Source organism: Clupea harengus, chromosome 4 (assembly GCF_900700415.2).
Source record: "Clupea harengus chromosome 4, Ch_v2.0.2, whole genome shotgun sequence".
Lineage (NCBI taxonomy): Eukaryota > Metazoa > Chordata > Actinopteri > Clupeiformes > Clupeidae > Clupea > Clupea harengus.
In genome coordinates, this window is record NC_045155.1 from 19,315,291 (window position 1) to 19,342,400 (window position 27,110).

At 47.8% G+C, this 27,110-nt stretch overlaps 1 protein-coding gene across 8 annotated transcripts in view; it reads left to right on the forward strand.

The window, feature by feature from the left end:
* Positions 1 to 27,110, forward strand: part of LOC105894207 (ankyrin repeat and SAM domain-containing protein 1A) — a 97,720-nt gene that overhangs the window by 26,757 nt on the left and 43,853 nt on the right. For 7 of the 8 annotated variants that reach the window (XR_004163577.2, XM_031566594.1, XM_031566591.2 and 4 more), the window contains 10 exons: positions 3,558 to 3,854; positions 6,259 to 6,334; positions 6,535 to 6,636; positions 7,199 to 7,285; positions 8,139 to 8,311; positions 8,827 to 8,889; positions 9,712 to 9,847; positions 13,686 to 13,729; positions 15,452 to 15,557; positions 20,763 to 21,280. Coding sequence is in view for 7 of the 8 variants with exons in the window: in XM_031566594.1 (XP_031422454.1) it covers positions 3,558 to 3,854; positions 6,259 to 6,334; positions 6,535 to 6,636; positions 7,199 to 7,285; positions 8,139 to 8,311; positions 8,827 to 8,889; positions 9,712 to 9,847; positions 13,686 to 13,729; positions 15,452 to 15,557; positions 20,763 to 21,280 (1,602 nt within the window). In the remaining variant the exon portion in view is untranslated. The remainder of the gene's footprint in view (positions 1 to 3,557; positions 3,855 to 6,258; positions 6,335 to 6,534; positions 6,637 to 7,198; positions 7,286 to 8,138; positions 8,312 to 8,826; positions 8,890 to 9,711; positions 9,848 to 13,685; positions 13,730 to 15,451; positions 15,558 to 20,762; positions 21,281 to 27,110) is intronic. The other variant, XM_031566593.2, reaches the window with a different exon arrangement.

A 27,110-nucleotide genomic window follows, 5' to 3' on the forward strand; every position in this document is an offset into this window, starting at 1 on the left:
TTGGCTCATAGCCTCGTGCATTATTTATCCAGTCAGATTGCCAGTGGTGTTGAGCAAGAACGTGTGAGTCAGAGCGAGAGCAACAAGAGGAAGGTTTATGTAGTACGCTAATCCCATTGATCTGATGACCAAAGCCATCTGGGGGATGACTGGAAAGTGGCTCATAGTTAAGGAGGTGAAAGGTTTTTCCTTTCGGCCTGCTTAAACAGTGTTGTTTTCCAACATTTGTCAGGCATCATTGGATGGAAATAGGACATTTTGGTGCCACGGTGTAACTGAATGCAAGTGTCTGAATGAGATTCAGCATCAGTTATTAAACACTATAGTAATACTCTCAGGAGAGGCTTAAGGGCCAGACAGTCAGTGGTGGCCGCGGCCGTACTACTGGTGGTATCTCTTTGTGAATCTGACCTTGTATGTTCACTTCAGTGTGCCATCTGTAGCCAACCGTTTGTGTGTGTGTGTGTGTGTGTGTGTGTGTGTGTGTGTGTGTGTGTGTGTGTGTGTGTGTGTGTGTGTGTGTGTGTGTGTGTGTGTGTGTGTGTGTGTGTTTGTTTTAAAGGAGAGAGAGTGAGGTGGTCTACCAAAAACAGTCAACAGCTTGCGGCAAAGCTGAGATAGCTCGCTCCTTTTGTGAGCTGCTTTTGTGAGCTCTGTCAGTGGATAAATTGTATTCATTCAGCCCTTGGTATTTTGTTTGGCCACTAAAAGTTGAAAAAGCATGGCAAGTAATAGAGGGGGGAGGGGACTGGATCCCTTAAATTTCACCCTGAAATGAGTCATCATAAATGTAGTACACAAAATGGCATCCAATCCCACTTTTATTTACCATTTTCAGACCAATCATGTTCTCCTTGGCTGCTCTACTTACCACTACAGCCTTGGGCAGTACTGACATTCTCAGCCATGTTTTTTTTTTCCTATTCTTACCCTGCCTGTCCAAAAAGGCAGGTGTTTTTGTTGTTTACCCCCTCAGTGAGTTTTTTTTTTTTTTTTCTTTCTTTCTTTTTCTTTCTTTCTTTCTTTCACTCCTCTCCCAGCCTTTCTTTCTGCTGGCTCAAGCTGTGACCTGTTTGCTCAGTGTAGGCTGCCACTCCTCCTCCTCCTCCTCCTCTTGCTCCTGCTCGCGTGTGAGTGTTTCTTGAGGAGCAGGTGGAGCTACCTGCTGATAAGGAGAGGGACAGTAGCCAGGCACCTGTCCAGGGAGCGGAGGGTCAAAGAAAATACACACACACACACACACACAAATACAGATACACACTGAATACACACAGACATACACACACACACAAAATCTCTCATGCATACACTTATACACATGCATGCAAAATCTCTCAGAAGAGCACACAGGACACATGATTAAAAAAAAAGAAAAACATCAGGAGCTCACTCCGACTGCAGCATGCACACACACACACACACACACACACACACACACACACACACACACACAGCAGGAGGCCGGAGGCTAAAAGGATCTGGTGGCCTGCCCTGCAGGTAGGAGGTAGGGGGCTTATCATAGCCCAGCATTAGGCTTCTCTCCTGCCAGATGTTTGCAGCCCAAGGGGCCACAGGCTGTGGGCATCATGCCAGCCTGCACCTGTCTTCTGCCCAACACTGAAGTGGGCACCTCCCCCACTCTCTTGCCCGCTGTCATGGCCTCACTGTGCCCAGCCGTCAATCACACCGCTAGCATGTACCACAGTTAGTGCTATCAGAATCCACTGGACTTTTAGGTAGTAATTCGTAGCGCATGGCTAGTGTTACAAGGTGTGCATTCACAGTAAAGCAACACAGAAGAATAAAGCAAGAGCCCAATAATGGTACTGGGCTGAGTGTGTGTCATAAACCAGCGGAGTCGATACACCACAGTTTTCTCCTCTTCCCCATCTTCATATGACGACGCAGTGATGTCATGTACCCTATCATGCTTTCTCTGTTTTGGTGGTCACTCTCTCTCTCTTGCTCTCACTCTCACTCGCTCTAAATCAAAAGCCTTAAACTCTGCCATCTACTGGATGTGGTAGGCGCCGCCACCTCATATTTGTGACAACATCTTGAATGAAGACAACAGTCTCCACACAACCGTGGCACGCCTACGTCTGGGATATTGTCGTAAATTGTCAGGCGTGGTGGCCCTCCTGCTGGGAGCACGGTTGTGTCCCTGTGTCCCTGTGCCTGTGTGGACTGTGGAAGAGAGTGCGTCTGGTCCCTGTGTCCCTGTGTGGGCTGTGGAAGAGAGAGCGCCTGGTCCCTGTGTCCCTGTGCCCGTGTGGACTGTGGAAGAGAGTGCGTCTGGTCCCTGTGCGGGCTGTGGAAGAGAGTGTGTCTGGTCCCTGTGTGCCTGTGTGGGCTGTGGAGGAGAGTGCGTCTGGTCCCTGTGTCCCTGTGCCTGTGTGGACTGTGGACGAGAGTGCGTCCGGTCCCCAGCACAGCGGCTGTCTTCTGTGCTCTCTGCATGCTGAGCTGTGTGTTTACAAGCCTGCTGTATCTGTTCCCTCTGCACCCTTCTCAACCACACCTCACTGCATGACCCTGCTGTATTATGGGATCTGTGGGTGTGGGTTCACCAAGCTTCTCGTTTACCTTCTGCAATAAAGCACCAGTTTCTTACAATGCAAAGTTCTGTTCTCAATCATCATGTATGCTTATGAAAACATGCTGTTCTTGCTACCACATATATGCTATACTGCTTTGGGTTGTCCCCAGTGTTATTTGGCAAGTTTTAGACTGTGCCCCATAATCTGGTATTTTCCACCTGATTGGAAAGGGCAGTGTACTGAACCCAAATGTGCTTAATAAAATAGTTGAAGGATGACTCGTGTGTAAGTGTGGCCAAACTCCTCCTGTAAGAGGCTCTTTGCCTCCCCCGACACCCAGCATTCCTGGCCTGCTTACATGTTTCCCACACAGCCCAGCTCACCTGATGCTCTGACTCAACCTGAAAGGCATTTAAATAGCTGGCTGTCTCCCAAGCCTCTCCGCTTACCTGGTATTAACACTAGGCTAGAATTCAAGACGTTTGTGTCTGTGTCTGTGTGTGTGTGTGTGTGTGTGTGTGTGTGTGTGTGTGTGTGTGTGTGTGTGTGTGTGTGTGTGTGTGTGTGTGTGTGTGTGTGTGTGTGTGTGTGTGTGTGTGTGTGTGTGTGTGTGTGTGTGTGTGCGTTGATGTTCGTGAAAGAGCGCCTTACTAAGAGCGGAGGGGTAACCAGAGCCATTTTGTTCCCCTGTGCTGTACATCTCACCTTCTACACTTTACCCTCCCCTCTTATGTCTCTCTCTCTGTCTCTGGTATTGTTTTCTTTCTGTCTGTCTATCACTCTTTCGCTCTCTCTCTCTCTCTCTCTCTCTGTCTCCTCTCTTGCTTGCCTTCTAATTTTTTTTTGTTTGATTTCTTATTTTTTGTCTTTCTTTCTCGGTTCCTTCCCTACTTGTTTTCTTGATCGTTTACTTTCTTGCTGTCTCACTCTATTTCTTTCCCTTTTTTCCTCTCTTGTCCTCCTCCATCCACCTCTCTTTCTTCCCCCTCTATCTCTTCTCCATCTCCCCCCGTGCAGAACAATGACAACGAGACGCCGCTGCACTGCGCGGCGCAGTACGGCCACTCGGATGTGGTGCGGCTGCTGCTGGAAGAGCTGACCGACCCGACCATGCGCAACAACAAGTTCGAGACGCCGCTGGACCTGGCGGCGCTGTACGGGCGTCTGGAGGTGGTGCGCCTGCTGCTCAGCGCCCACCCCAACCTGCTCAGCTGCAACACCAAGAAGCACACGCCGCTGCACCTGGCCTCGCGCAACGGACACCTATCGGTGGTGGAGGTGCTGCTGGACGCAGGCATGGACATCAACTACCAGGTCAGTCGGGTGGACGGGTGGAGGAAAGGAACTGGAGGTGATCGGCAGTGTGAGCTGATTGGGTGACCAGATTGATAGGTCGTTCCCACTTCCACTGAACGCCGTTATTTTGATGTTAATATGCTGTGTTGGTGTCATGTGGGAATAGGAGCCAAAGTCGTACTGTCGTGCTAACCCCTGGCGACTTCCCGTCTTGGAGAAGGGCAAGCGGTGAGGGGGAGTTGATAGATGGACAGACAGGCAAATAGACAAGTGCTGCTAGATGTTGCTATAGGCATCAACTATGAAGTCAGTTGGGTTGGATAGATGGAAATCGGAGGAAGAGTATGAGAATACAGGTGGACAGACAGCTTGATCAGACTGGGTCACAGACAGACAGACAGACAGACATGGGACCCATGCAGATAAACAAACAAGCGGATAGATCTATTAACAGACAGACAGACAGACAGAAAGAGAGATGGGTACAGGGAAACAGACGGTTGGACCATCACTACAGCGGAACATGTGTTTTGGCTGCCATGCCAACAAGTCTGTCTCTGAGGCACTGTGGATCAGGGTGCAGGCTGGTTGCCCTGGAGATTTGGGCGTGCTTTCTCCCTTGGCCACAGGGCAGCTCCATCAGATTAGGTTAGAAAAACAGACGAGTAGACAGACATGTCAGACACATCACAGTCCGACAGATGGGCTGATTAGACCAAAGTATTAGAAAGCACTGCTGGAAAAGATGTTGTTGTTAAGCACAACATCAGACAGAGGAGGATAGGTGGACAAACGAGAGTGGTGCAGATAGACTTAAACTTAAGTCTTAAACTTAAAACATGTAGGTAGAGGGTTGGTCAACTGCTTGCTCCTGGGAAGCTGCTGGTTTCTGGAATTTAGATAATCTAACTAAATCTAACAAAATCTAACAAAGACCTGGGGCTGAACAATAGGCCAAATAAAACAAGAACAAACAAGCAGACCCACAGACACATTTTATATAGACACAAACACACACACACACACACACACACACACACACACACACACACACACACACACACACACACACACACACACTGACTTGCAAGTGATCAGTCAGACTGGTGGTCGCACTGGTGGATAAGTGCTCTGGGACCAATGTTGCATAATGTGTTCCATGGAGGGAGATGTCGCCCCACTGATAGGCCCATAGATGAGTACACACATGTACATCAGTAACAGCAGCGGCACAGAGCTGTGTGTGTCTTTAGTGGCCCTGTCAGCACTGATGACTACATAAAGGAGCAGATGTGTGTGTGTGTGTGTGTGCCCGTGTGCCCCTGCACTCACTGGTCCTGGGGAGACCCCACGGCGAGGCTTTCAGCGCCCCAGGCTGGTCTGAATGGGCCGGGCTCGGTTCACATGAGCACTGGAGCCAAAGTGTTCAGCTGCCCCTGTGGAGACTCATCAGGCGCCGCTGTATAGCTAAGGTCACCATCTGTCCATCTTCCTCGCCAACCGCTTTCTCTCTCGCTCTCACTCTCGCTCACTATCTCTCTCTCTCGCTCTCGCTCTCACTCTCGCTCTATCTCTCTCGCTCTCACTCTCGCTCACTCTATCTCTCTCTCTCTCGCTCTCGCTCTCACTCTCGCTCTATCTCTCTCGCTCTCACTCTCGCTCACTCTATCTCTCTCTCTCTCGCTCTCACTCTCGCTCTAGCTGGCTCGCTCGCTTGCTCTCTCTCTCTCTCTGTCTCTCACTCGCTCTCTCTCTCACTCTCTCTCTCGCAATTACACTCTCTCTTGCACTCACACTCACTCAATCTATGCTTTCACCCTTTTAGTTAAGTTCTTCTTCTCTGAGTTACACACACGCACACACACACACACACACACACACACACACACACACACACACACACACACAGTTTCTGGTCTCTGCTGTCCATCTGGGCCAGCTTCCTGAAGGTTTACAATTACCGTGGCAACTTGGCCAAGCGAAATCCCCGGCTTTGATTGGTGAACCAGATAATTGGCCACAGAGAGCCGGAGAGAGGGAGAGGGAGAGGGAGAGGGAGAGGGAGAGTGAGACGCAGAGGCCCGGCAGCCTGTCTAGCTGCGTGCCCATCCTGCTCCTCCAAACCTGGGTCCTGGGCTCCCTCCGGCACAACGTCTGCCCAATTCAGCAGCACGCCTCCAACTGACCCACTTTGTTTGATCTTTTGCTTAAACAGAGGAACTAAACTAAGTTCATCAGAACTAATTCAAATGTATCTGAGGCTTGCTCACTGCCGATAAAAGTAGCATGGAGGTTCTCTGCAGTAATGTGCATATGATGCTTTAATTGCTGTTGTTTCCAGTTTGCATGTGATGGATAGGTTTTTGCTGTAACTCAGTTTGTTTATGTATTGTTTGTTTGTTTGTTTGTTTTTTATTGACAGACCGAGAAGGGCAGCGCTCTCCACGAAGCGGCCCTGTTTGGGAAGACGGATGTGGTGCAGACGCTCCTGCGTGCAGGTCAGTCCCACTGATGCTGGTGCCAGAAGCTCACCTTATCCCCTGTGGTGTCTGTCATAACGGTTTAGTTATAAATAACGATTCTAGGTAGAACAAACAACACCTTAAGTTGTGGAACATGGCATTATTGATGGTTGGGTCACAGACGGTCCTTTGATGTACTCTGTGTGAAATGGAGGGATGTTGTTTGGCTCTCTCAGGTATTGATGTCAACATCATGGACGCCAAGGGCCTGACGGCGCTGGACACTGTCAGGCAGATGCCGTCTCAGAAGAGCAGTCAGAACGCCGCCCTCATCCAGAGTGAGTCCGCCATGCCCGTCTGCTCTCTTCTGTCCTCTCCTTCACTGCGTTTCTTTCTCTTTACGGTCATCCCTCTATCTCCTATCTCGCTGCATCATACGGGGGACAAATTACACATTGTCTTACAAACACATATGCCCTCTTTTCCTCGCTTTTGTTCTCGCTCTGTCTCTGTCTGTCTCTCTTTCTGTATACATACATCCCCTTTTCTCTATCCGTTCTCTCCTCGCTCTCTCTATCTATCTCTCTCTCTCTCTCACCCACCCTCCCCTGTCTCTCCCCGGGTTTGCTGGGGTCATGTTTGATGGCGTGTGGTTCTGGCCATAACAGCTGAGTCACATGCAAAAGTGCCAAAAAAAAACCTGACATTTAGTGGCTCTCTGAATCATCTGAACTCATTTGTCATCGTTTACCTGAAATGACCCTCCGCTGCTGTCACTCCACCTGGTGCACGGCTGTGCTGTGCTGTGCTGTGCTGTGCTGTGCACGGCTGTGCTGTGTTGTGTTGTCTTGTGCCACATGTTTTCTTACCTATGCTCCAACTTGTTGTTGTTTTGTTCAGGTCACATGACAGGAAATCCCCCTGATATGGCCCTGCCCCCTCCCCCAGTCCCGCCCCCTCAGGAGAACCTCAGCCCCAGGAGAAAAGGTAAGCAGTCGCCCACTCACCCTATGGAATACCATAACCCCGCAGCTACTCAGAACACATGTGTACATTATTAATCTGTTAAAGAAGCAGTCCGCCATTTGCGTTCGCTTTTGCGAAAGGTTGCTGATATTTAGCTCGACAGCGAATCAAATGACACCCCTCCCTTCTGTGCTCCTGAAGCATGCGTGTCGAGTGGCTGGCTGAGATTGTTTGTGGCTCGGTCCGAACCACTGTGTTTGTTTCCCATTTACAGAGCCAGGACTGTGTTTGACAGCGCAGTTTGCTGAATTTGACTAAAAGTGTACAGTATTAGAAACAGTATTAGAATCACAGACCGCACCTTTAATGTATACACGAGAATCTCTGTCTCTGTGTTTGATGATTACGTATTGTGTATTTATTTGTCTGAGCTAGTAGATCAATGTGGTAGTTGGCAGCAGTGCCGTGTAATGTATACCCAGCTACTGGAGGTTGTGTTTTGACAGTCTCAAGTGGTCCCGCTGTTCTGTTCCCTTGTGTATTATTATCCAGCGTTGGCATAGACACCAGTGGAAGGTCCCCTAGCATAGCGGTCCTTTATGTATCTGTAAATGTGTTGTGTTGAGTCAGTGTGCATTTGTCTTAACATATGTTCACTTTTGGTGTGTGCGTTGTAGTGTGAGCGCTGCATTGCTCATCATGACCTGTAAATGCACTTGAACACACATTTACTGCCTAACTGTGGAGAACTGGGAAAGATTGCATTATGCATGTAATTTGTTTTCTGTCTTGTATACATGTAAATTAATAAATAATGAAAATGTCTGTGTGTGTGTGTCTGTGTGTCTGTGTCTGTGTCTGTGTGTGTGTCTAGGTGAGGTCGAGCAGCAGGTGAGTGATCTGATCTCTGGCCTGGCGGGTGACCCTGAGGAGGAGAGCCCGTATGAGGCTCTGTTTGAGGCCACCTCCTGCCACTCCCTGGACAGCCTGGCCAGCGGCAAGTCCTCCGACCGCGACTCCGGCCGACCCGACAGCGAGGCCGGCAAAGTAAGTCTGCAGTGCTGTCACACCATCAAAGCATGGGCAGTTAAACCATGACAGTGATGAGCAGTGAAATGGCCAAATAAAGATGTCAGCATTGTTGTCATTTTGAACACATTTTTTTTTTTGCTGAATTTGTTTGCTTGCACAGACCTGTACATTTAGTAGATAAAAACAAGTTGGAAAGAGAACCGCCACTATTGTTTGTTGGTACAATTGCAACCAAATCTCTGTGAACTCCGAACAGAATTTAGAGACTGAGCTGAGAGATGAGGTTCCTCCTCTCGCCACTAGGTGGAGTCTGAGCACCACAGTGAGAGACTTCTCATTGTGGTTTGTCCATCTCTCTGGTCCCAGCTGTGAGATATAAATGATCCCACTGTTGCTGCAGGCGCAGCTGTCATATTTATTCTGGACAGAAAGACCACTGTTTTTGCACCAGTTTAATGGTGTGGTGTTGTTTTATTTGTTTATTTATCTGTCTACTCTTATTTTTCTGTGTTTTTGTGAATGAATTGCAGAAAGATCGGCTACCTCCTCCTTCTCAGCCTGGTCCTGTTCATGAAGAGCAAGGCAGTTCAGAGGTAAACTTCTCTCAATGCTAATCCTCACCCTGTGATCCCAGACATCAGACACCAATCCATTATATCACCCCAAGCAGAGCTATGCAGCTCACTGATTTGCACTTGCCCGTGCAGAGGACCAGTCCGCATCTCAGAAAGGCTTGTACGGGCACACAGCAGTACCGATCCAACAGGACTCACAAAGCATTGTTTTCCACTTGACGAAATATCTGTGCAATTCCCCCTGCTGGTCCAGTATCACTGCTTGATTGATGCTGATGTGCACTGAAGCACACCAACTGTACAGCCCTGATAGCAGAGCTACCGGAGTCCATCTGACTGCCGATGGGCGTCGGTAAACATTGCCCACCATTTGCAGTCCAGGCACTGTTGATTCTGCCGTGCTCCGCTGACAAACGCTCCACTCTCTGCCCACACCGACCCCCACCACTGCCATCACTGCTGCCAGCCCTTGGCGCCATGTCGGCTCAAATCAAACAGTTTCCTTGTAAATGTTGATGTGAGTACGGCTGGGGACTACAGTAGAGAGAGAGGAAGCAGTGAGTTAGTGGACCAGCTGTCTGATATCTGACTAAATTAAATGTCTTGGAGAGAGTAGAGTGTCCCATCAAATTCAGTTCATTAATGCACCAGTTTACAGTCCCATTTTGCACAGTTGTGACATATACGCACAGTGCTTGACCAGTTATCTGCAGCATCTCTTGGGATTAGAGAACATATTTTGTATCCTTAGAAAAACGTTCTACTCAGTCTGTTTGTACAATACAGATGTGAACCAGTGAGTGGGCCGTGTATGTACTGAGCCTCTGGATGTGTCCCCAGGCTGTGTACACCAACAGCAGAATAGATGAGCGAGGAGAGACGGCGGAGGATGAGGAGGACCACACCTACGAGCTGCTGCTCTCCGCCGAGACGAAGGTCCCCTGCCACGAGCCCCATGAACCGTCCTCACAAACAGGTGAGTCCTCGCACCAAGGTTTTTGTAGTTTTCCATTTTTAAAATCTAATTAAATCAAATATTCAATCTAAATTTTAGTTTTAGTGTCACCAGTGGGTTCATTAGTTTCAGTCTAGTTTTTATTTCATAGACTCGTTCGTTTTAGTTTATCATAGTTTTAGGTCGGACAAAAGTAAGGATTGTGGGGTGAAAAATTATCTGCTCATCACTGAAGATGTCATATTTCAAGACAACATATGCAGTAGGTAACACTTTGTTTAAGACTGAAAGCCTGTTAAAGATGCAGTCTGCAATTCGGTTTCGCAAAAGGTTGTTGATATTTGTGCTCAACTGCCAAACACTGAACGACCGGCAAGAGGGCCATGGGGAGCAATTACCTGAATTTGACCAAAAGTGTTTGGCATTAGAATCGCGGACCCTACCTTTTAATATGCATGAAAAGCAAGAACAAAATAAAATATTTCAACCATTGACTTCAGGCAGACTTCAACATTATGACATGCGTTTTCATGGTCATCACTACCAATACAGTTCTAAAGCCTCTAAAATAACTCACCTGTAAACTTTCAGGTTGTTAAAAACGTTACGTTCGTCACTCGCACACTGTCTCGCTACACACTGTACACAGAATTTTGGGACTGTGATACCTGCCACCTTGAATGGATACGAGGTCTTGGAATTTTGTTTAATTTAGTTCTACATTTTCTTTGTGTTAATCAGTTTACGAAAATGTCTCAAAACCATTCGTTTTTGGTTTATTTTACGTTAGTAACCCTGCTTCACACACACTTGCGCGCACACACACACACATACACTTGCGTGCACACACACACACATACACTTGCGCGCACACACACACACACACATACACTTGCGCACACACACACACATACACTTGCGCACACACATACACATACACTTGCGCACACACACACACATACACTTGCGCACACACATACACATACACTTGCGCACACACACACACATACACTTGCGCACACACACACACATACACTCGCTCACACACATACACATACACTTGCGCACACACACACACACACACACATACACTCGCGCACACACACATGCACTCAGAGTAAACTTGCTCACCCCCTTCGTCTGCCCTTGTTCGGGCTCAAGGGTGTTCTAAAACTCTCTCTCGCACCTGTCACACTCTTCTCCCTGCTGTGCCCCTGTCCTGTTCACCCACCCCTTTGCCTATCTCTCGCTCTCTCACCGTGTTTCTTTCTCTCTCTTTCTCTTCCTTTCCACTTTTTTTCTTTCTTTCTCTCTTTGTTTTTTTCCTCAGTCAGCCTCCCCTTTTCCTGTTCTCTGTGTCTGTCCTTAACCATACAATTGTATTATTTCATCTTTTTCTCCATTGCTCTCTCACTTCTTCTTCTCTCACCCCCACACCCCTCTCTCTTTCTTTCACTGTCGTTCTCTCATCTCTATTCTAGTGGGAATTCCTTCCTCCCTTCCTCCCTCGCGTGGCCCTTCCTGACCTCTGTGGTTAGACTCTTTTGCTCTCTCTCTCTCTCTCTCTCTCTCTCTTTCTCTCTCTCGTGTTCTCTCTCTCTCTCTCTTTCTCTCTCTCTCTCAGCGCCATGGCCCTTGCTTCAGTCTGTCTGCTCTCCCACTCACGTTCCTTCCTCGCTCTGTGCTAATGGCCTGCCTCCCTCATGCTCCAGCTCTCTGCTGTCTGCAACACAAGGGCCGCTGTTCATCACGACGGCTCTCCTGCACTCCAGGGCTTTAGAGCACTCCTGCCTCACACCCAGTGCTTGCTGTACGTTACTGGTCCATGTGGTCAACCCAAATTAAATCATATTCACTAACGAGCCAGGCTACACAAGAGCTCATCAAGACTTCCATCAGACCCACCTCCATGTTGCACTTAGTCCACTGTATATTCTACGTGGTAGTCCACATAACATTTCCATAGAAACCATATACACTAATTGACCAGGCTTGCAAACTAATGGAAATTATGAAGCCCTCAGCAGAGAACTTGAGAATGGAGAATGCGAGGGACATTTGAAAAGGTTAATTTGGGTGAATAAGACGTCTGAATGCTGGGCTGTGCTGCCGAGTATGAAATTAATATTGAAACGAGCCCTTGTGATGGCATTAGCTATGAGGAAAGGCTTGGCTTCTAAATTAAATGTACCCACACAGAAATTATTAATAACCTCCAAGAGTTAAGATCTCAGTCTTGATCAGAACTTATTAATTTAGCAGCAGCTTAATCATTGATTAATTGACGTAATGCCGAAGAAGGATTTTCCAGGCCATCCGAGGTCTTGTGCGTGTGCTCTTATCATTCCTGAAATGGGAGAGGAAAGAGGAACAGTGGGTGGTTCTCTTGGTTCTCTGATCTTCACAGTCAGACCAGAATGGGAACTAAAGTGGGAACTAAAAAAGACATGGGTGGTATAAGAGGAGAACCCCCCTCATTTTGCCTCCCCTCATTTTGCCTCTAACTTGATTGGGACACCTTTGCATAAAGTATTAACGAGCGTGTCTGCGAAGCCCTGGACTTTTAGCCACGCTCAGGTTCGAGGAGGTTGATGCGTTTTCTAAACTGTTAACTGTAGTGAGAAAAGAGAAGGAACAGAAAGAGAGGTGAAAGGGGTGAATGAGATGAAGAAGGGGTGGGGGAGAAGGAGAGAGAGAGGGAGGTTGGAGAGGGTGAGCATTTAAAAAAAAAAGCTAGGCAGACTGAAAGGAGAGAATGAAAGAGAGCTATGCAAGCAGCCGATGCTTCAAGTGAAGTCAAGATCACGTTGCGGGGTAAAGTTTCTCCAGGTGCCTGGCGATCTTGATCTCTCTCCGCTCCTGTGTCTTAACGGCGGAGCCCTGAATGGCACCGTGGTTAATTGGATTAAAGGGAGGATTTAATTAGAAGCCCATTGGGATCCCTGGCTGTTAATATTGATGTCTTAAGCAGCCCCCCAAGGGCTCGCTGGCGTGGCACTGGCGCTCACAAAAGAGCAAATTCACTCGCGCTCGGAGATGTCAGAACAAGTGGCGCGTGGGCCGTGATTAGGAATGGAAGAATGTCCCCATTTAGAGCCGGCGTTGGAAAATGAAAAGGGCATCTAAGGATGTGTGGAAGGCCTTGTTCAGCCCCCTAGCTGATCTTGCGTGCTCTGCTCATTCATGACATTGATGAGGTGTTGCAGAAGAGTTTGTCTTTAAAAACCCTCTAAAGACAAATTAAACGAATTGAACCCACATCACCAGTAATAGTAACTGTCCACACACACGCACACACACGCACACACGCACACACACACACACACACACACACACACACACACACACACACACACACACACACACACCACATTTCTCCCCAAACGCAGCCAAATTGTCTGTTTGTTGATAAAAACACAACTCTTCATGTTCAGATCTTGAGGTGGATGGTGGTGGAGTAAACAGGTGTGTTTTGAGGCTCGTATGCTTGTGTGTGTGCCTGTACTGACGTAGAGGTGAGTGTGTAGTGAGTGGTGCCGTGCTGTGTCATGTTCCCACGCTGCCAGGGGCTAGTCTCTGCGGGAGGGTCAGTGTCGCTCGTCCTCTCCATGGCTCCCTCACCACGGACCCCCATGTTTAATGCATGAAGGCCATTAACATAAACTCTAGCCTCTGTCGATACAAAATGGCCGCTGACTGACAGCTAGCTCTGATTCTGTGAGACCTGATGACTCGCCACTTCAAGCAGGGCCCTTGAATGTTTCATTTCATTTATTATTTAAGGTGATGGTTCAATCGTATTCTCATGTCAATATGTTCTGTGTTTTTTTTTTTTTTTTTTCTTCTTTTCCTTTTTCAGAAGAGGAAGCGAAATCCAAGTCGTCCAACAGCCTTCTACCTCAGGTATGCTTCATCTGCCATGACACTGATTTCTTTGCAGAAGATCAATTATGTTCAATTTCTCCTGAGAAAATCGTATTTGTTCCCTCCAGGGGGTAACTAAAAAGCCGCGAATGTCTCCTGTAAACATCATAAATACGGATCTGTTGTCCCTATATCTGAGCAGGATTATTCCCCAGACCAGTTTCAAAGTGAATTACAGGCCCTCATGGTTCTCCTAGTCTTAAATAATTTCATGAGCCAATGAAGTTATCTCCTCTATCTGCGTCTGCAAGCACACAGCAAATCATTTGATGTGACACGAGAGACAGAGCCCAGAGAGAGAGAGAGAGGCCAGAGAGAGAGAGAGAGAGAGGCCAGAGAGAGAGAGAGAGGCCAGAGAGAGAGAGAGAGGCCTGAGAGAGAGAGAGAGGCCTGAGAGAGAGAGAGAGAGAGAGAGAGAGAGAGAGAGAGAGAGAGAGAGAGAGGCCAGAGAGAAAGAAAGAGAGAGGCCAGAGAAAGACAGAGGCCAGAGAAAGACAGAGGCCAGAGAAAAGGAGAGGCCAGAGAAAGTGCACGTCCTCAGAGTGGCACCAGAAAGCCACAGCCTCAGGGCTACTTTATCACCCTGCAGAAGGTCCTCGTCTGGGGGGGGAGCGGTGTGGCTGTAAATCGCCGCTTCGGGCTGAGAGTGCCACATCCTGACAGAGGTCTGAGCCGTCAGGGTCTCAGTGAAGTGGCTCCGCTCCCCATCAGGGTCTCAGTGAAGTGGCCCCGCTCCCCATCAGGGTCTCAGTGAAGTGGCTCCGCTCCCCATCAGGGTCTCAGTGAAGTGGCCCCGCTCCCCATCAGGGTCTCAGTGAAGTGGCCCCGCTCCTCATCAGGGTCTCAGTGAAGTGGCCCCGCTACCCATCCACAGCCTCACCTGCAGCTCTCCACGCATCTCATGCCATCCTGCAGAAAAAAAGAACGAAAAAGATAAAAGGCTCAACTTTTTTTTTTGGTACTCGTCTCTCTCTTTCTGCATGTCAAGATGTATTCCCGTCTGTCCTCTCATCGCCTGACTCTGTTCTTTTCTTTTTGGTTCTGTCATGTTCTTTTCGGTTCTGTTTGCGCCTCTCTGCCTAGAGACGACCACAAACACACGGTCTCCTTTATTAGTTATATTTCATTTCACTCCCTGCTCTTTTTTACGACTGTAATATTTCCCCACCCCCCTTTGCCAGTCGGGTCTCATCTGTTTCTCTGTCACGTCCCGCTGTTAGAGCGGCCACGTCACCACAGAGGTTTAATTAGGAGAAACGAGCATGGTGGCGTCCTCGGCGCTCGGGCCCGATGACAGAAGTCCAGGGCTGCTCCGCGACTGGGACAATATGTGTTTGGGGTCAGTCGCCGGCAGTAATGGATGCAATCAACAAACCTGTTCAGTTGGCTTAGCAGCGCGGTGTCACAGCTAATTATGAGCTCTCTAATCGCAACGCAGCCACATGCTTGTATGTCTCTGGAGGCTCAAGAGTGTGTGGAATGGGGAGGATCCACCCGCATAGTTATGGGGGTGTAACAGAGACACATTTCCAATCCCACCACCACCACCCACCCATATTATACGTTTGTCTTCAGGATAATGTCCTGATGAAATATACATTTGCCCGTGTTGACATTAGATGGGAGTACTGTGTTTTCAAGATCTTTGTGTTTTATCTGTGTAAACATGACATCATCTCCTTTGCTCCCCCTCCCCTGCAGTGGAAACCCTCTACACCCAGTGACCTCCGACCCCCAGGCCCGAGCAGTGACACCCTTCATCCCCCCGCACCAGCGCTGGGACCTGGACGACATCGAACTGCTGGAGGTGAGTGTGTTCAGCAAAGGTCTGATGTCTGCGTGTGATACGGAGAGACGCGTAGGGACAGCTCAAGTGTGCTTTATGTAACGCTTGTGGATTCATACGTTTTGTTCTGAAAACTTTATGTTCCAAGTTGCACATGTTTGGTTGTTTTCTATAAACCTATAATGCCTTGAAATTACTGTGTGATTATGAAAGGATGTGGAAGATTCAGATAAAATAGCTTTGTGTCCACTTTGTTTTCAGTGTGGCGTCATCTCTAGCTGTCTATCACACATAGGCTCTATCAGCCTTCATTAAACCAGCTCTGAGATTTAGACATTATGTGAGCTGCTCATTATCTGAGCTATTTCCTGTAGTTGGGTTTATTTCTGAGGAAACCAAATTCACCCTTTTGTGAGGACTTCGTCATAACAAGGTGAGCGCCCACGCACAGCAGGTGGCGGATAAGAACAGACTAAATCCTATCTTAGTTTGAAGTGGAGCTAGATTCGTCCACCCTGATTAGAGTAGCCTGTTATTGCTTGATTTGGAATTCTCTGGAAACCGCTCGAGTTTGAGGTCGTGTTTGATTGACAGTCCCTTGGCTATTGAGACAGAAAACCGTTTGATTTCAGCGGGTGGTGCAGCATCCTCAATCCCGTAATGGTATCTTGGTACCCAGGTCCTGCTTCACAGAGCAGACACGGCACCACCCAAAAGTTCTATCATGACAAGGAACCGTTGCAGTTAAAAGCACAGTGGTTCATTAGAATACCAATGAGCAAGCACTGGCAACACAGCACAATACACTCATGTGTCCCCATTTACATTCAGCTCCAGTGTCAGTGCTCTCTCTCTCTCTCTCTCTCTCTCTCTCTCTCTCTCTCTCTCTCGCTCTCTCTCGCTCGCTCTCGCTCGCTCTCTCTCTAGCTCTCTCCCTCTTTCTCTCTATGTAAGATGTCTCTCCAATGCTGTTTGCTCTAAATCTACTTCTCTTATCAAGCACGCAGTAAACTGGCAGAGAGGGAGGTAAAAGAAAAGAGGGAGATGGAGGTGGAGAAGTGTGGCGAGAGGGGGATGAAGAGAGCTGGGAAATAATGAGCACGGACAGGAAAGAGCAAGCAGGAGAATGAGACTCAAGGGGGAGGAGGGATGGAGAGATAGGGGCGAGGAAAAAAAGAGGTTAAGAGCAGGAGATACGGTCCCCCATAAGAAAGAGGGACAGAAAGACAGTAGAGGGAAAGAAAGGAGGAGTGGATGAAAGAGGAAGAGAGAGATGAGAGAATGAGGGAGAGTGACAGTGGTCAAGATGGAGGAAGAGGGTGATCGGAGAGAGAAAGAGAGAAGTGTATCTGTAATGAAGCTTACAGGCCTCTGATTCACACAGGGAGTCCGGCTTTCTCTTCTCCCTGCATGTCTGTGTTAGAGCAGCTGCCTCACGCGCCTCCCGCTCACGCGCCTCCCACTCCCTCCTCACAAACCCCTCGGACAGAAATGCCACCCTCCATCACCGCCAGCCACCATCCCCAAGCCCTCCCCGGCCCCCCGGACTCTCCCCACTCTCCCTTCCCCCAGTACGGCTGAGCCAAAGTGGGGAGCAGCCGCAGGAATCTGGCCTCTGTCCTGGAGCTGAGATGGAGTGCTGCCATGTCAGCAGCAACAGCAGACCGCACAAGCACCTGTCAAATTCAGAGTGGAATGAACAACAGACACACACACACACACACACACACACGTTCCCCTGCCCTAGCAAGTCTTTCACCCATGCAACCATACGCGCATACACTTGTGCACACATATACACACACATATATGTACACAGTCATACTTGAATACATATTCACACAGCACACGTATACATACACATATGTTCATGCAGTCTCTCTCACACTCACACGTATAGGCACACACTCACACACTCACACACTCACACACTCACACACTCACACACTCACACACTCACACAGTCACCCCTGTCAGACTCCCTGAGTAACTAATGGGTAGCTGAATACTTGTTGGCACAGAGACATCATTGTGTCCCAGCCTTCCATAAATGTTAATTCATCCCAAGAATTCATGAGCCCTAGACCTCTACTTAAGGGTTGATTCTGCAGTACACACACACACACACACACACACACACACACACACACACACACACACACACAGACACTCTCCACACCAGCCTTCAATCTCTGAGTCTTGAACAGGGGGACGGGCAGTTCTGGGATAACAGATCGAATTGATTCCTTGCAGTGCTCAATTACTTAGCTCATCCTCCTAATCAATAGTCATATGCATAGAGCGGCCGGCCTGTGAGTCAAGCCCATTATTACCCAGAGATAAATGAGTGCAGATGTTCATTCAACCTGTCGCTTAAATCTCAGCCACTATTAACTGCAGTGGTCCAGCAGTTCCCCTCAGTTTAAAAGATATAGAAAGACTCGTAATTTACAAAATATAGATCCGTTTTTCTAGTTGTATATTGTCATCATATGTGGTTATTGTAACCTAATTACTATTGATAGCACATGCAAAGTTATGTCATTGTTATTTTATATCATGTTCACCACTTGCTAATAAGATAAATCATTACTTCATAGATTTAGGTGTTCCATTGAATTCCATTGTTGTTTTTCTTGTGCATATCTCCTCTGACGCGTTCTTTACTTTGACCGAAAGCATACCCCTAGGAGGCCAGAGTAAATAGCCTCGGCTCAGGCCAAGTGTGTGACTTCATCTGCCGCGGGTAGTGTTAGCTTGACATCACCCTGTAAATGTGTGGCTCTAAAGGCCAAATAAAACTCCCAGGGCCAAGGCTCTTAAACAATGAGTCAAGTGAGTAAATGTCAGAGTGTCTTTGACTGGAGTGGCCAGAATGTTTCGAGTGTGAGTGTGAGTGTGTTTGTGTGTGTACGGTGTGTGTGTGTGTGTGTGTGTGTTGACTCATGGCCTGTGGTTTGCATGTGTGTTAGTGGTGTGTTTAAGTATTGTGTTTAGGCAGGGGAGGGTGTGTGTGTTGGGGGCTCGTAACAGTGAATCTGTCATTGGGCGTTTCCGTTTGTTGCAGCCAAGGAAAGGGTGGGACTGGGGAACGTGGTGCTGCATGAACGCTTTGCCTAGAGACATACACATGTGGGACTGCAAGACAGACAAGAACACGCACACATACACACACACACACTCTCAAACACACACACAAAATACATACACACTTCAAACATTTCCACATTGTTTATGACATACACACTCACATTGTAGGACACATGCTCATACACCCACCCACCCCTCACACACACACACGGATACAAACACACAATCTCTCTCTCACACACACACACACACACACTCACACACTCACACACTCACACACACACACACACACACACACACACACACACACACACACACACACACACAGAGACACACCATCTCACACTGGCAGTGCCAGCGCTGGGTTCCACTGTAGCAGCTGTGCACACAGGGTGTGGACCCAAAGTGTAGCCCATTTCAGATGTTCAGCAGAGTGTAGACAAGCAGAGTGCAGTGGGCTGACTCAGCGTTAAGGAAACCCGCGTTTGTGTGTGTGTGTGTGTGTGTGTACGCATCCCATTCCCTTCCAACAGGCCAGTTAACGTCACTGCCAAACCTTAATTAAAACAGTGCCCGATGGACACTCTGTCCTCTCCCAAAGCCCTGCTCAAATTTAAGAGTTATGTATAGTGTGTGTGTGTGTGTGTGTGTGTGTGTGTGTGTGTGTGTGTGTGGATGGGTGTGTGAGTGAGTCTGTGTTTGGGCAGCTCTTACTGTGTAACGCTAACACAATAAGTGTAAGGACACAACTTCTTAATATAGCTGAAGGATGAGCGAAAACAAGCCTGTGACTCTCTGACCTCCCATAGCGACCTGCCCTGATTTCCCTGTCATCAAACACCACTGCTCTCTCACAGGGGCCAGGGGAGAACACACACACACACACACACACACACACACATAAACACACTTGCGCTGATAGGACCCACTCCAGCAAACTCACAGCGGGCCCACTGCCAAATCAGCTGGATTGTCAGCTCGAGTGAGAATGTGCGTGTGCGTGTGTGTCTGTCTGTGTGTGTGTGTGTGTGTGTGTGTGTGTGTGTGTGTGTGTGTCTGTGCGTGCGTGTGTGTGTGTGTGTAGCTGGTGTTATGGGCAGAGTTAGGGGACAGTGTCACTCCTGGGCAGTGAACAAACACCTCTGCTGGAGCAGGAAACAGAGGAGGTTCTCACAGACTCTGACCTCTACAGGGAAGAAGGGGTGGCTTTATCGAGCAGTCACCAATACTGGCTACTTAGAGAGGCACACAGAGAGGGAGAGAGGGAGAGAGAGATAGAGATAGTCAGGCTCGGGCAGATTTAGGAAAAAACAGATTGTGTTTGGCTTGATGGGGATTAATCCAACACCATTAAGTAGGGATTTCTTTTTTTTGAAAGCTAGGAGTGGAGCACTGTGAAGTGTGTGTGTGTGTGTGTGTGTGTGTGTGTGTGTGTGTGTGTGTGTGTGTGTGTGTGTGTGTGTGTGTGTGTGTGTGTGTGTGTGTGTGTGTGTGTGCGCGCGTGCTTGGGTGGGTGTGTGTATGGGTGTGTGTGTCCACAAGCACGCATCAAGGGTATTTTCACTATCGTCTTAGCGCGGTGTTCAGTTTCAGGCTAGCCACTCTGCTGGGAGTTCTTAGTGCGGCATAACTTCTCTGGAGCCTAACCTTATAAAGAAGGGCTGCTAGTTAGCAGGGAGACACAAGAGGGAAGACAGACTCTGGAGGGACTACACGAACATTACAAAACCAAAACCTGCAAGCTGTGCATCGGAATTTATAACTACCCTGCTTAGGTCAGTCATCTTAGTTCTTATGGTTCCTTTGATCCTCTTATTTCGGTCTTTATTTCTGCTCCCTTCCTCTCTTGCCTTTCCTCTTTTTCTCACTCCCTCTTTCTCTCTCTCTCCCTCCCTCTCTCTTCCTCTCTTTCTCTCCCTTCCTCTCTTTCTCCCACTCCCTCTCTCTCCTCCTCTTTAAAAACAATAACAGATCTGTTCCTGGGACTTGTGTGGGCGGTTACTTGTTCGCGTGTGCTGTTAGCCTCTCTTGTCACTCTCACAGTCTCTCTCTCTCTCTCTCTCTCTCTCTCTGTGACTAACTCCTTCACAACTCTCTGACATTCCCCCTTTTTTCCATTCCTGCTTCTCCCGACAGAAGATTCCCAGCCGGACCAGGACCTGGGCATCGTTCCCGAACAGTTCACAGGCCTCCTGCACGGCTCGTCGCCGGTCTTCGACTGCCGAGAGGAGCCCTTCAAAGTTCCCGGCGAGTCGTCCCCCACCCCTGGTCGGGACGCGGACGCAGACCCCGCGGACAGGGACGAGGACGTGCCCTCTCACCCCCCTCCTCCGCCGGCTGCTGCAGCGGCGGCGGCGGCAGCGGCCATGTCCGCCATCCTCGCGGACTGCGACCCCAAAGCCATCTACGCCACTGTGAACAAGGAACCCTCCGGCGCGGGGGCCTCCGTTTCGGCTTCGGCCACCCCCAGGATGCGTCCTCCCGGGGACCTGAAGCTGGCCCGCAGCCTCTCCAAGTCGGACTCGGACCTGCTGGTGTCGCCCCCCGGCGAGGAGGAGGGCGGGCTGGGCAACCGCAGCGAGTCGGTCTCCAACTGCAGCACCAGCAAGAGGAGGCTGGAGAAGTCCCCGTCCTTCACCTCCGAGTGGGATGAGGTAAGCGCCGCCGTGTGATGTTGGCTGATGGAGCAGCCCTGAGACGCACCGGGCTCGCTCTGAGAGCCAGAGAGTGATGGCATTTTATGCATATGTACACCCTCTGTTTTTGCCTCAGCGCTCAGGATTAATGTGATCGTAAATGCCTTTGAAAAACACCAGAGAGCCAGTGAAGTACTTAAATCCTTAACCGCATTTGCCTGCTGTCCAAAGGAGGGGCATTTTGCAGTCTTCAGTGAGAATACATTGGGGAGAAAGCCAGTCTGATACTCTTGTTTAGATAATGTCTCTCATCCTGTCTCAAAATGAAGAGAGGATTTCCTATGCCTTTGTCATGCAATGCACATAATCAGTGTTGCCTCTGTCTCTGAAAGGGTGGTTGTATTGAAGAGACACAGAGAGAAAGAGAGAAAGAGGGAAAGAAAAGAGGGAAAGAGAGAGAAAGGAGGGAAAGAAAGAAAGACAGAGAGAGAATAGAGGAGAGAGGACTGGCAGAACCAGGTACATTGGGTTGCCAAGGCTTCAGACCTTAATCTGAGCTGCCCAGGAGAGATAGAGATTGTTTACACAATCACACATGCACACTACCTAAACACACTCACACACACACACACACACACACTTTCCATCTACTGTTTGAGTTACACGCCCTGTTCTGGTAACTGTAGCCTGGCATTCGTATGCTTCAGAAGAGGAGTGAGGTATCCCTGGGTACTGAATAGTAGGATGGCTGTGTGATCTGAAAGATTACAAAGTATTTCGGCTCGCTGGTGGTTTGTGTCACGACATTTCATACATTTCTGTGCTTTGACTGACATGACACTTTACTCCAGTACTCCTTCCCCTGCAGTGTTAAATGTTCTGACGCCCTGTGTAGTGTCTTTATGAAGTGCAGCTGTTAGTACTCTGGAGTTGTTGCGTTTCATAGGGTGCTCTGGTTAATACGGTTCCAGTTCCATGATGTGCTCACTCACGCCTCAGCGTTTATTATGGTTACCAGCGACAACACTGAAACATCAGCAGCTGCCCCGCCTCAGTCCACGATCCAGAGGCATCCCAGAAAGCCAAAACAATGAAATAAATCTTCTCTCCGTCATGCATGTATTCACGCTTCGCACACAAAGTGTTGCTTTGTGCAATGACTCATGACTCGCTGTCCTTGTAGTTGGGTTGGGTGGTGTAGATTTTCACTGCTCCAAAACTGTGTGGTGGAAGTGTTTTTTGTTTTTTTTGTTTTTTTTTTCTCTCCATGCTGCATTGGTTACCACCTGTCAGCACCTCCACTAAAGCTCTCCCAATGACAAAGACATATTTCTAAAGGACAACTACTTTTTTTGCTTTCCAACCTCGTCGCTTGCCTCTCCCTTGATTGGTTTGTTCTCTCACATCCCGCGGTCCTGTCTGTCTCTCTCTCACTCACTGTCGCTGGTGCTCCTCATCATAAAGGAAGGGCTTCAGTAATGACCAGGCGAGAGTGAATCAGCTGCTTTCCATCCCTCCATTATCTCACAGCATCTATTAGCTTCCACAATGAGGCCGTACACAGGCCTTCCCTGGCCAGCGCTCCGTAGATTGTCCCTGTGAATGACCAGCCATTATCCCAGAATAATGAGACTAGGGTAGGGTGGGATGAGTTGATCACTGTGGCCCCCAGTTTATTGTGAACAGATGGTCTCATGGTACTTTTGTGCACTAACATATGCCAGTCTGAGGGCAATGGGTCCGCTGAGCCAGTCTTGGTTGGCCAAGCATGGATGTTGGCCAACGGCTTGGTTTTGGTGTCTTTGGTGCTGCATCGAAATGAACCTGTTTCTGCTCAGAGTTTGTGGGGACGTATGAGGAGCTATTGAGGATATAAGCAGGGGAGGTATCAGAGTGCGGCTTAAAGTGCTAATCTTGTTTAGCCCTTCAGGAGCTTTTACTCTGATGGGAAAACCGTGGTCTTGTTTGCATGCCGAGCGAGTAAACCTTGAGTCTAGTCCAAACAGGGGCAGACTGTGTTGTCTCCGATGTGGACACTAAGTCATAACACAGTCCTAAATAGTAAACAGTCACTGGAGAGAAATGGGCTACCTGGTGTGTTTCAATCCTCAATTCCCAAATTCCGGAGAAAAATGTATGCAGGGGTTGGTGCTGACCTTCTGCGTAGTGTGTTGCCAATAAGAGCCAGCACTTCAGGCCTGTCTCATGAAGAACAACATTTCTCTGACCATATGATCGCGAAATATCACTTGGTACCGTGGTCAATAGATTTTGTACAGTTTTTCCAGTTTCCTGACTGAAGGGCTTAGATTGATTTGATCATTGTGGATAGAATATGAAATGAAGTGTGCCTTTACGGTTCATGCTGCTGTTAGAGCTGAACCCTCCGTCTACAGCCAAGAAAGCCCAACAACCTTTGAGTCACAGGAGTCTGGTCACCATGTTGATGTTTTTTACAGGACTTCTTTAGCGATTTAATAGGCTGCTGCAACTGGAAACTTCTGCAGTCTCTGCCATTAGTGGAGCGTGGGTTTGATTAATTCATTGCATAATTCACATGGAACGTAAGTGACCTCGTGGGTGTACCAAGGCTATGAGACACATGAGATGGAGTATTCCCCAGACTAGTCACCATCTCATGACTTTGGAAACGTTATTTAAAAATGTCCCAAAGATAGAGGCCTCTGTGACCAAGGAAGTTCTGAATCAGAAGGTGAAAGCACTGCTAAGTTCATCTCTTTTTGAAGTTCTTTCTTGGTTCTATTTTGTTTTGTCTGAAACTAACCATAATTAATTTCCTCAGAACATAACTAACAGAGACTGTTCAGATCTATCGCTTGATTAGAGAAACCCAGCAGGTCATGCTTGTATTGTCTAAGCTTTCCTGAGTGCAGTGTGAACATTCTATTTTTACATTTCATTGTTTGTTTTGTGTCTGATATTTTTTTATTTTACTCCCCTTTGAGCATTCTTACTTCTTTGAAAATGTGCTTTCTTTGTGTTGAATCCTCTATGGAGTCGTGTGATACTTTTGAAAGGTTTGAAAGCCTGCATTAGAGGCAACCAACTGTGGTCGATTTTGAACGCATGGCAAACAGATCTCTTTTCTTATGGGTAACATTTGTTGAAAAGCACTAAGAAAAGAGAACAGTAGGTAGTGCAGCCTGTGGACGTATCGGCTGCCTAACTCGTGAAAGGTCCACCGCCATCAGGGCTCCTCTAGTTCTGAGAGGATCTTTCGGGCTCCATCCCGCTCCGGCTCATTCGCTCGCTCATTTTCTCTGAGTGGTGCTGAGTCAAAGATTGTTCAAGGTCTCCCTTTCATCATCTGTGGATTACCATATCAGAGCTTCTGCGAGAACGAACATAGTGCAAGACTTGCTCTGTTTTGAATAGCATGTTCTCTGTTCTAGGCACTTTTCATCAGATGAATACTTCTTTCTCAGCCCTGCTCTCAACACTTTTGATTTTCTGCTAGTAATGATGGCCTATTTTCCACCTGTATTATTGATAATGTCTGTGTTTAGAAAAATTCAGTATGCATGCTATAAGCCATCATACATACACGGCAGCTAATTCTGCTGGGCTCCAGAAAAAACAAATCCTTAGGAGCCAATATGAAGTAAGGAAGAAGTTACATCGCTCACACAGTTTCTGTGTTCGGTCTAGTTTGGTCTGTGCTTCATTTTGTCTGCAGACAGCACTTTACACTGGATTCAATGGCCTATCAAGGGCCTGACCCCTGCCACTGGTGAGGGGCGATATTAGCTGAAAATATAATATCATCATATAGCTTGGTATTTTCATGGCAACAATATCAATGAGACAAAATACATGATACTTTTTTTTATTGTTACTCATTTATGCAACATAGAGAAGGCTTTATTTGCTAAAGAAAGTGTTGCATTGTCATATCAGTTAAACACGGAAATAAAACACAGTTTTCCTTCAAATGTTTCATTATTAACAATTAAAAATAATAAAAAAAACCTTACAGGTCTTCAACTTAGTTAAAACTCATAACATTAACAACTCATAGCAAACTAACAAAAGAGGACTCATGGTGATCAAAAAAGTCCCAATGATGTGAGCAAGCCTGGTTTACAATTCAGTGTTGGACACCTCATGTCCCCCCCCCCCCATCACCTGTAGTAGATCTGAACGTTAATTAGATTAGCTCTCTGGTGTCATGTTGAAGTCTCTAGCTCTCTGGTGTCATATCTTCACTCATTGTTGAGTGAAGATAGATGACATGGACGACCTGCTGCACATCTTAACCATGATAATGTCATCTGATAACAAATGGCCATATCAATATAACGTTTTACAACAATCTTTGATTGATTGATTTTTTTTTTGTAGTTGTCGTGATATACTTTTTAACCTGTTTTGAACAATTGGACAAATGCTGATGTTGAATCCTGTCACATTGTGTATAGAGTATATCAGCTGGCTGAAGGAAATGAGTTCACCTTGCAAAATTTCAAATGTAGGCGCATTAGTGACCACTTGGAAGGGTCCTGGCTCAGATGTGCTCCACAGTCAACTGTAAACTTTAATGTTTTTCTTTTTTTAAGCCTGCGATTTTTATTTTATTTGCTTTTACACAGGTTATGTGCTGCAGTCTCTGTGTATGGATTTGTCCATAATTTGCCAATTAGTCTATGTGGCAGAGGTGTGTGTGTGTGTGTGTGTGTGTGTGTGTGTGTGTGTGTGTGTATATTCAGATGTAATGCATGTAAATGTAGATGTGTTAATCTAGCACAGTTTGTGGTCCATGCGTGCCTCTGCATGGGCTCATAATGCTGGATTATCAGTTCCGGTACACACTGCTCATGTTATTCTACCAGGATGAGGGGGACTGATGAAGATGTGAATCTAGATCAGGTGTTCTTGATGCCTCTCTCTACCCTGTCTCAGTTCTGATAGCCACACATCAGACCTAGTCATGCTCCCATTATGCTCTCTCTTTTTACTCTTCTCACTCTCTATCTCTCCCTCTCACTCAGTCACTCTCTCACACACTCTCTCTCTCTCTCTCACTCCCTAGCGCGCACACACACACACACACACACACACACACACCCACACACACACACTCCCCTTCTCTCTCTCTCTCTCTCTCTCACACTCCCTCAGTCACTCTCTCTCACTCTCTCTCTCCCTCCCTAGCACACACACACACACACACACACTCCCCTTCTCTCTCTCTCTCTCTCTCTCTCTCCACCCCCCCCTCTCTCTCTCTCCCCCTCCCTCTATATTTCTCCTAAACCCCAGTCCCCAAGCTTATAAGAGCTGTCATCATTACAGCCGCTGGTGTATGTGTCCCTGAACGCTGAGCACTATCAGGCATCAATCCCCCCCAGCTCTGGGAGGCCCACTGACTGAGGGCCATGACTGGCTCGACCCCTCCCCATGGTCCTTGCCTCGGGTCACATTCTGACAGTCCTCATCAGTCGATACACACACACACACACCTCTGCATCCTCAGGGGATCCTGGATAACACCTGGAGCAGGGTGAGGCATGCTTTTGGCTACAAAATGGCCACCTTAGCTGTAGAATGGGGGAAATGTTACCAAACCTCCCCACCCCATCCATCCCTGGCCTCCCCACCTAGGGACCAGAGTTAATATTAACAAGCTTTAAATCTTGCAGAGCTTGTCTTTTAGTGCGCTGCTGTGGAAGCCACGGAGCAACTGGGATGAAAGTTAATTACCAGAGCCCACTGCGCATTCCTTCATGACTTTTTTTTTTTTTTTAATGTTTTTTTTCCGTTTCCCTCCTTGTTAAAAAAAAAAAAAAGTGCCCATGAAAAAGGATCCTCACATGCACTTTAATGTTGA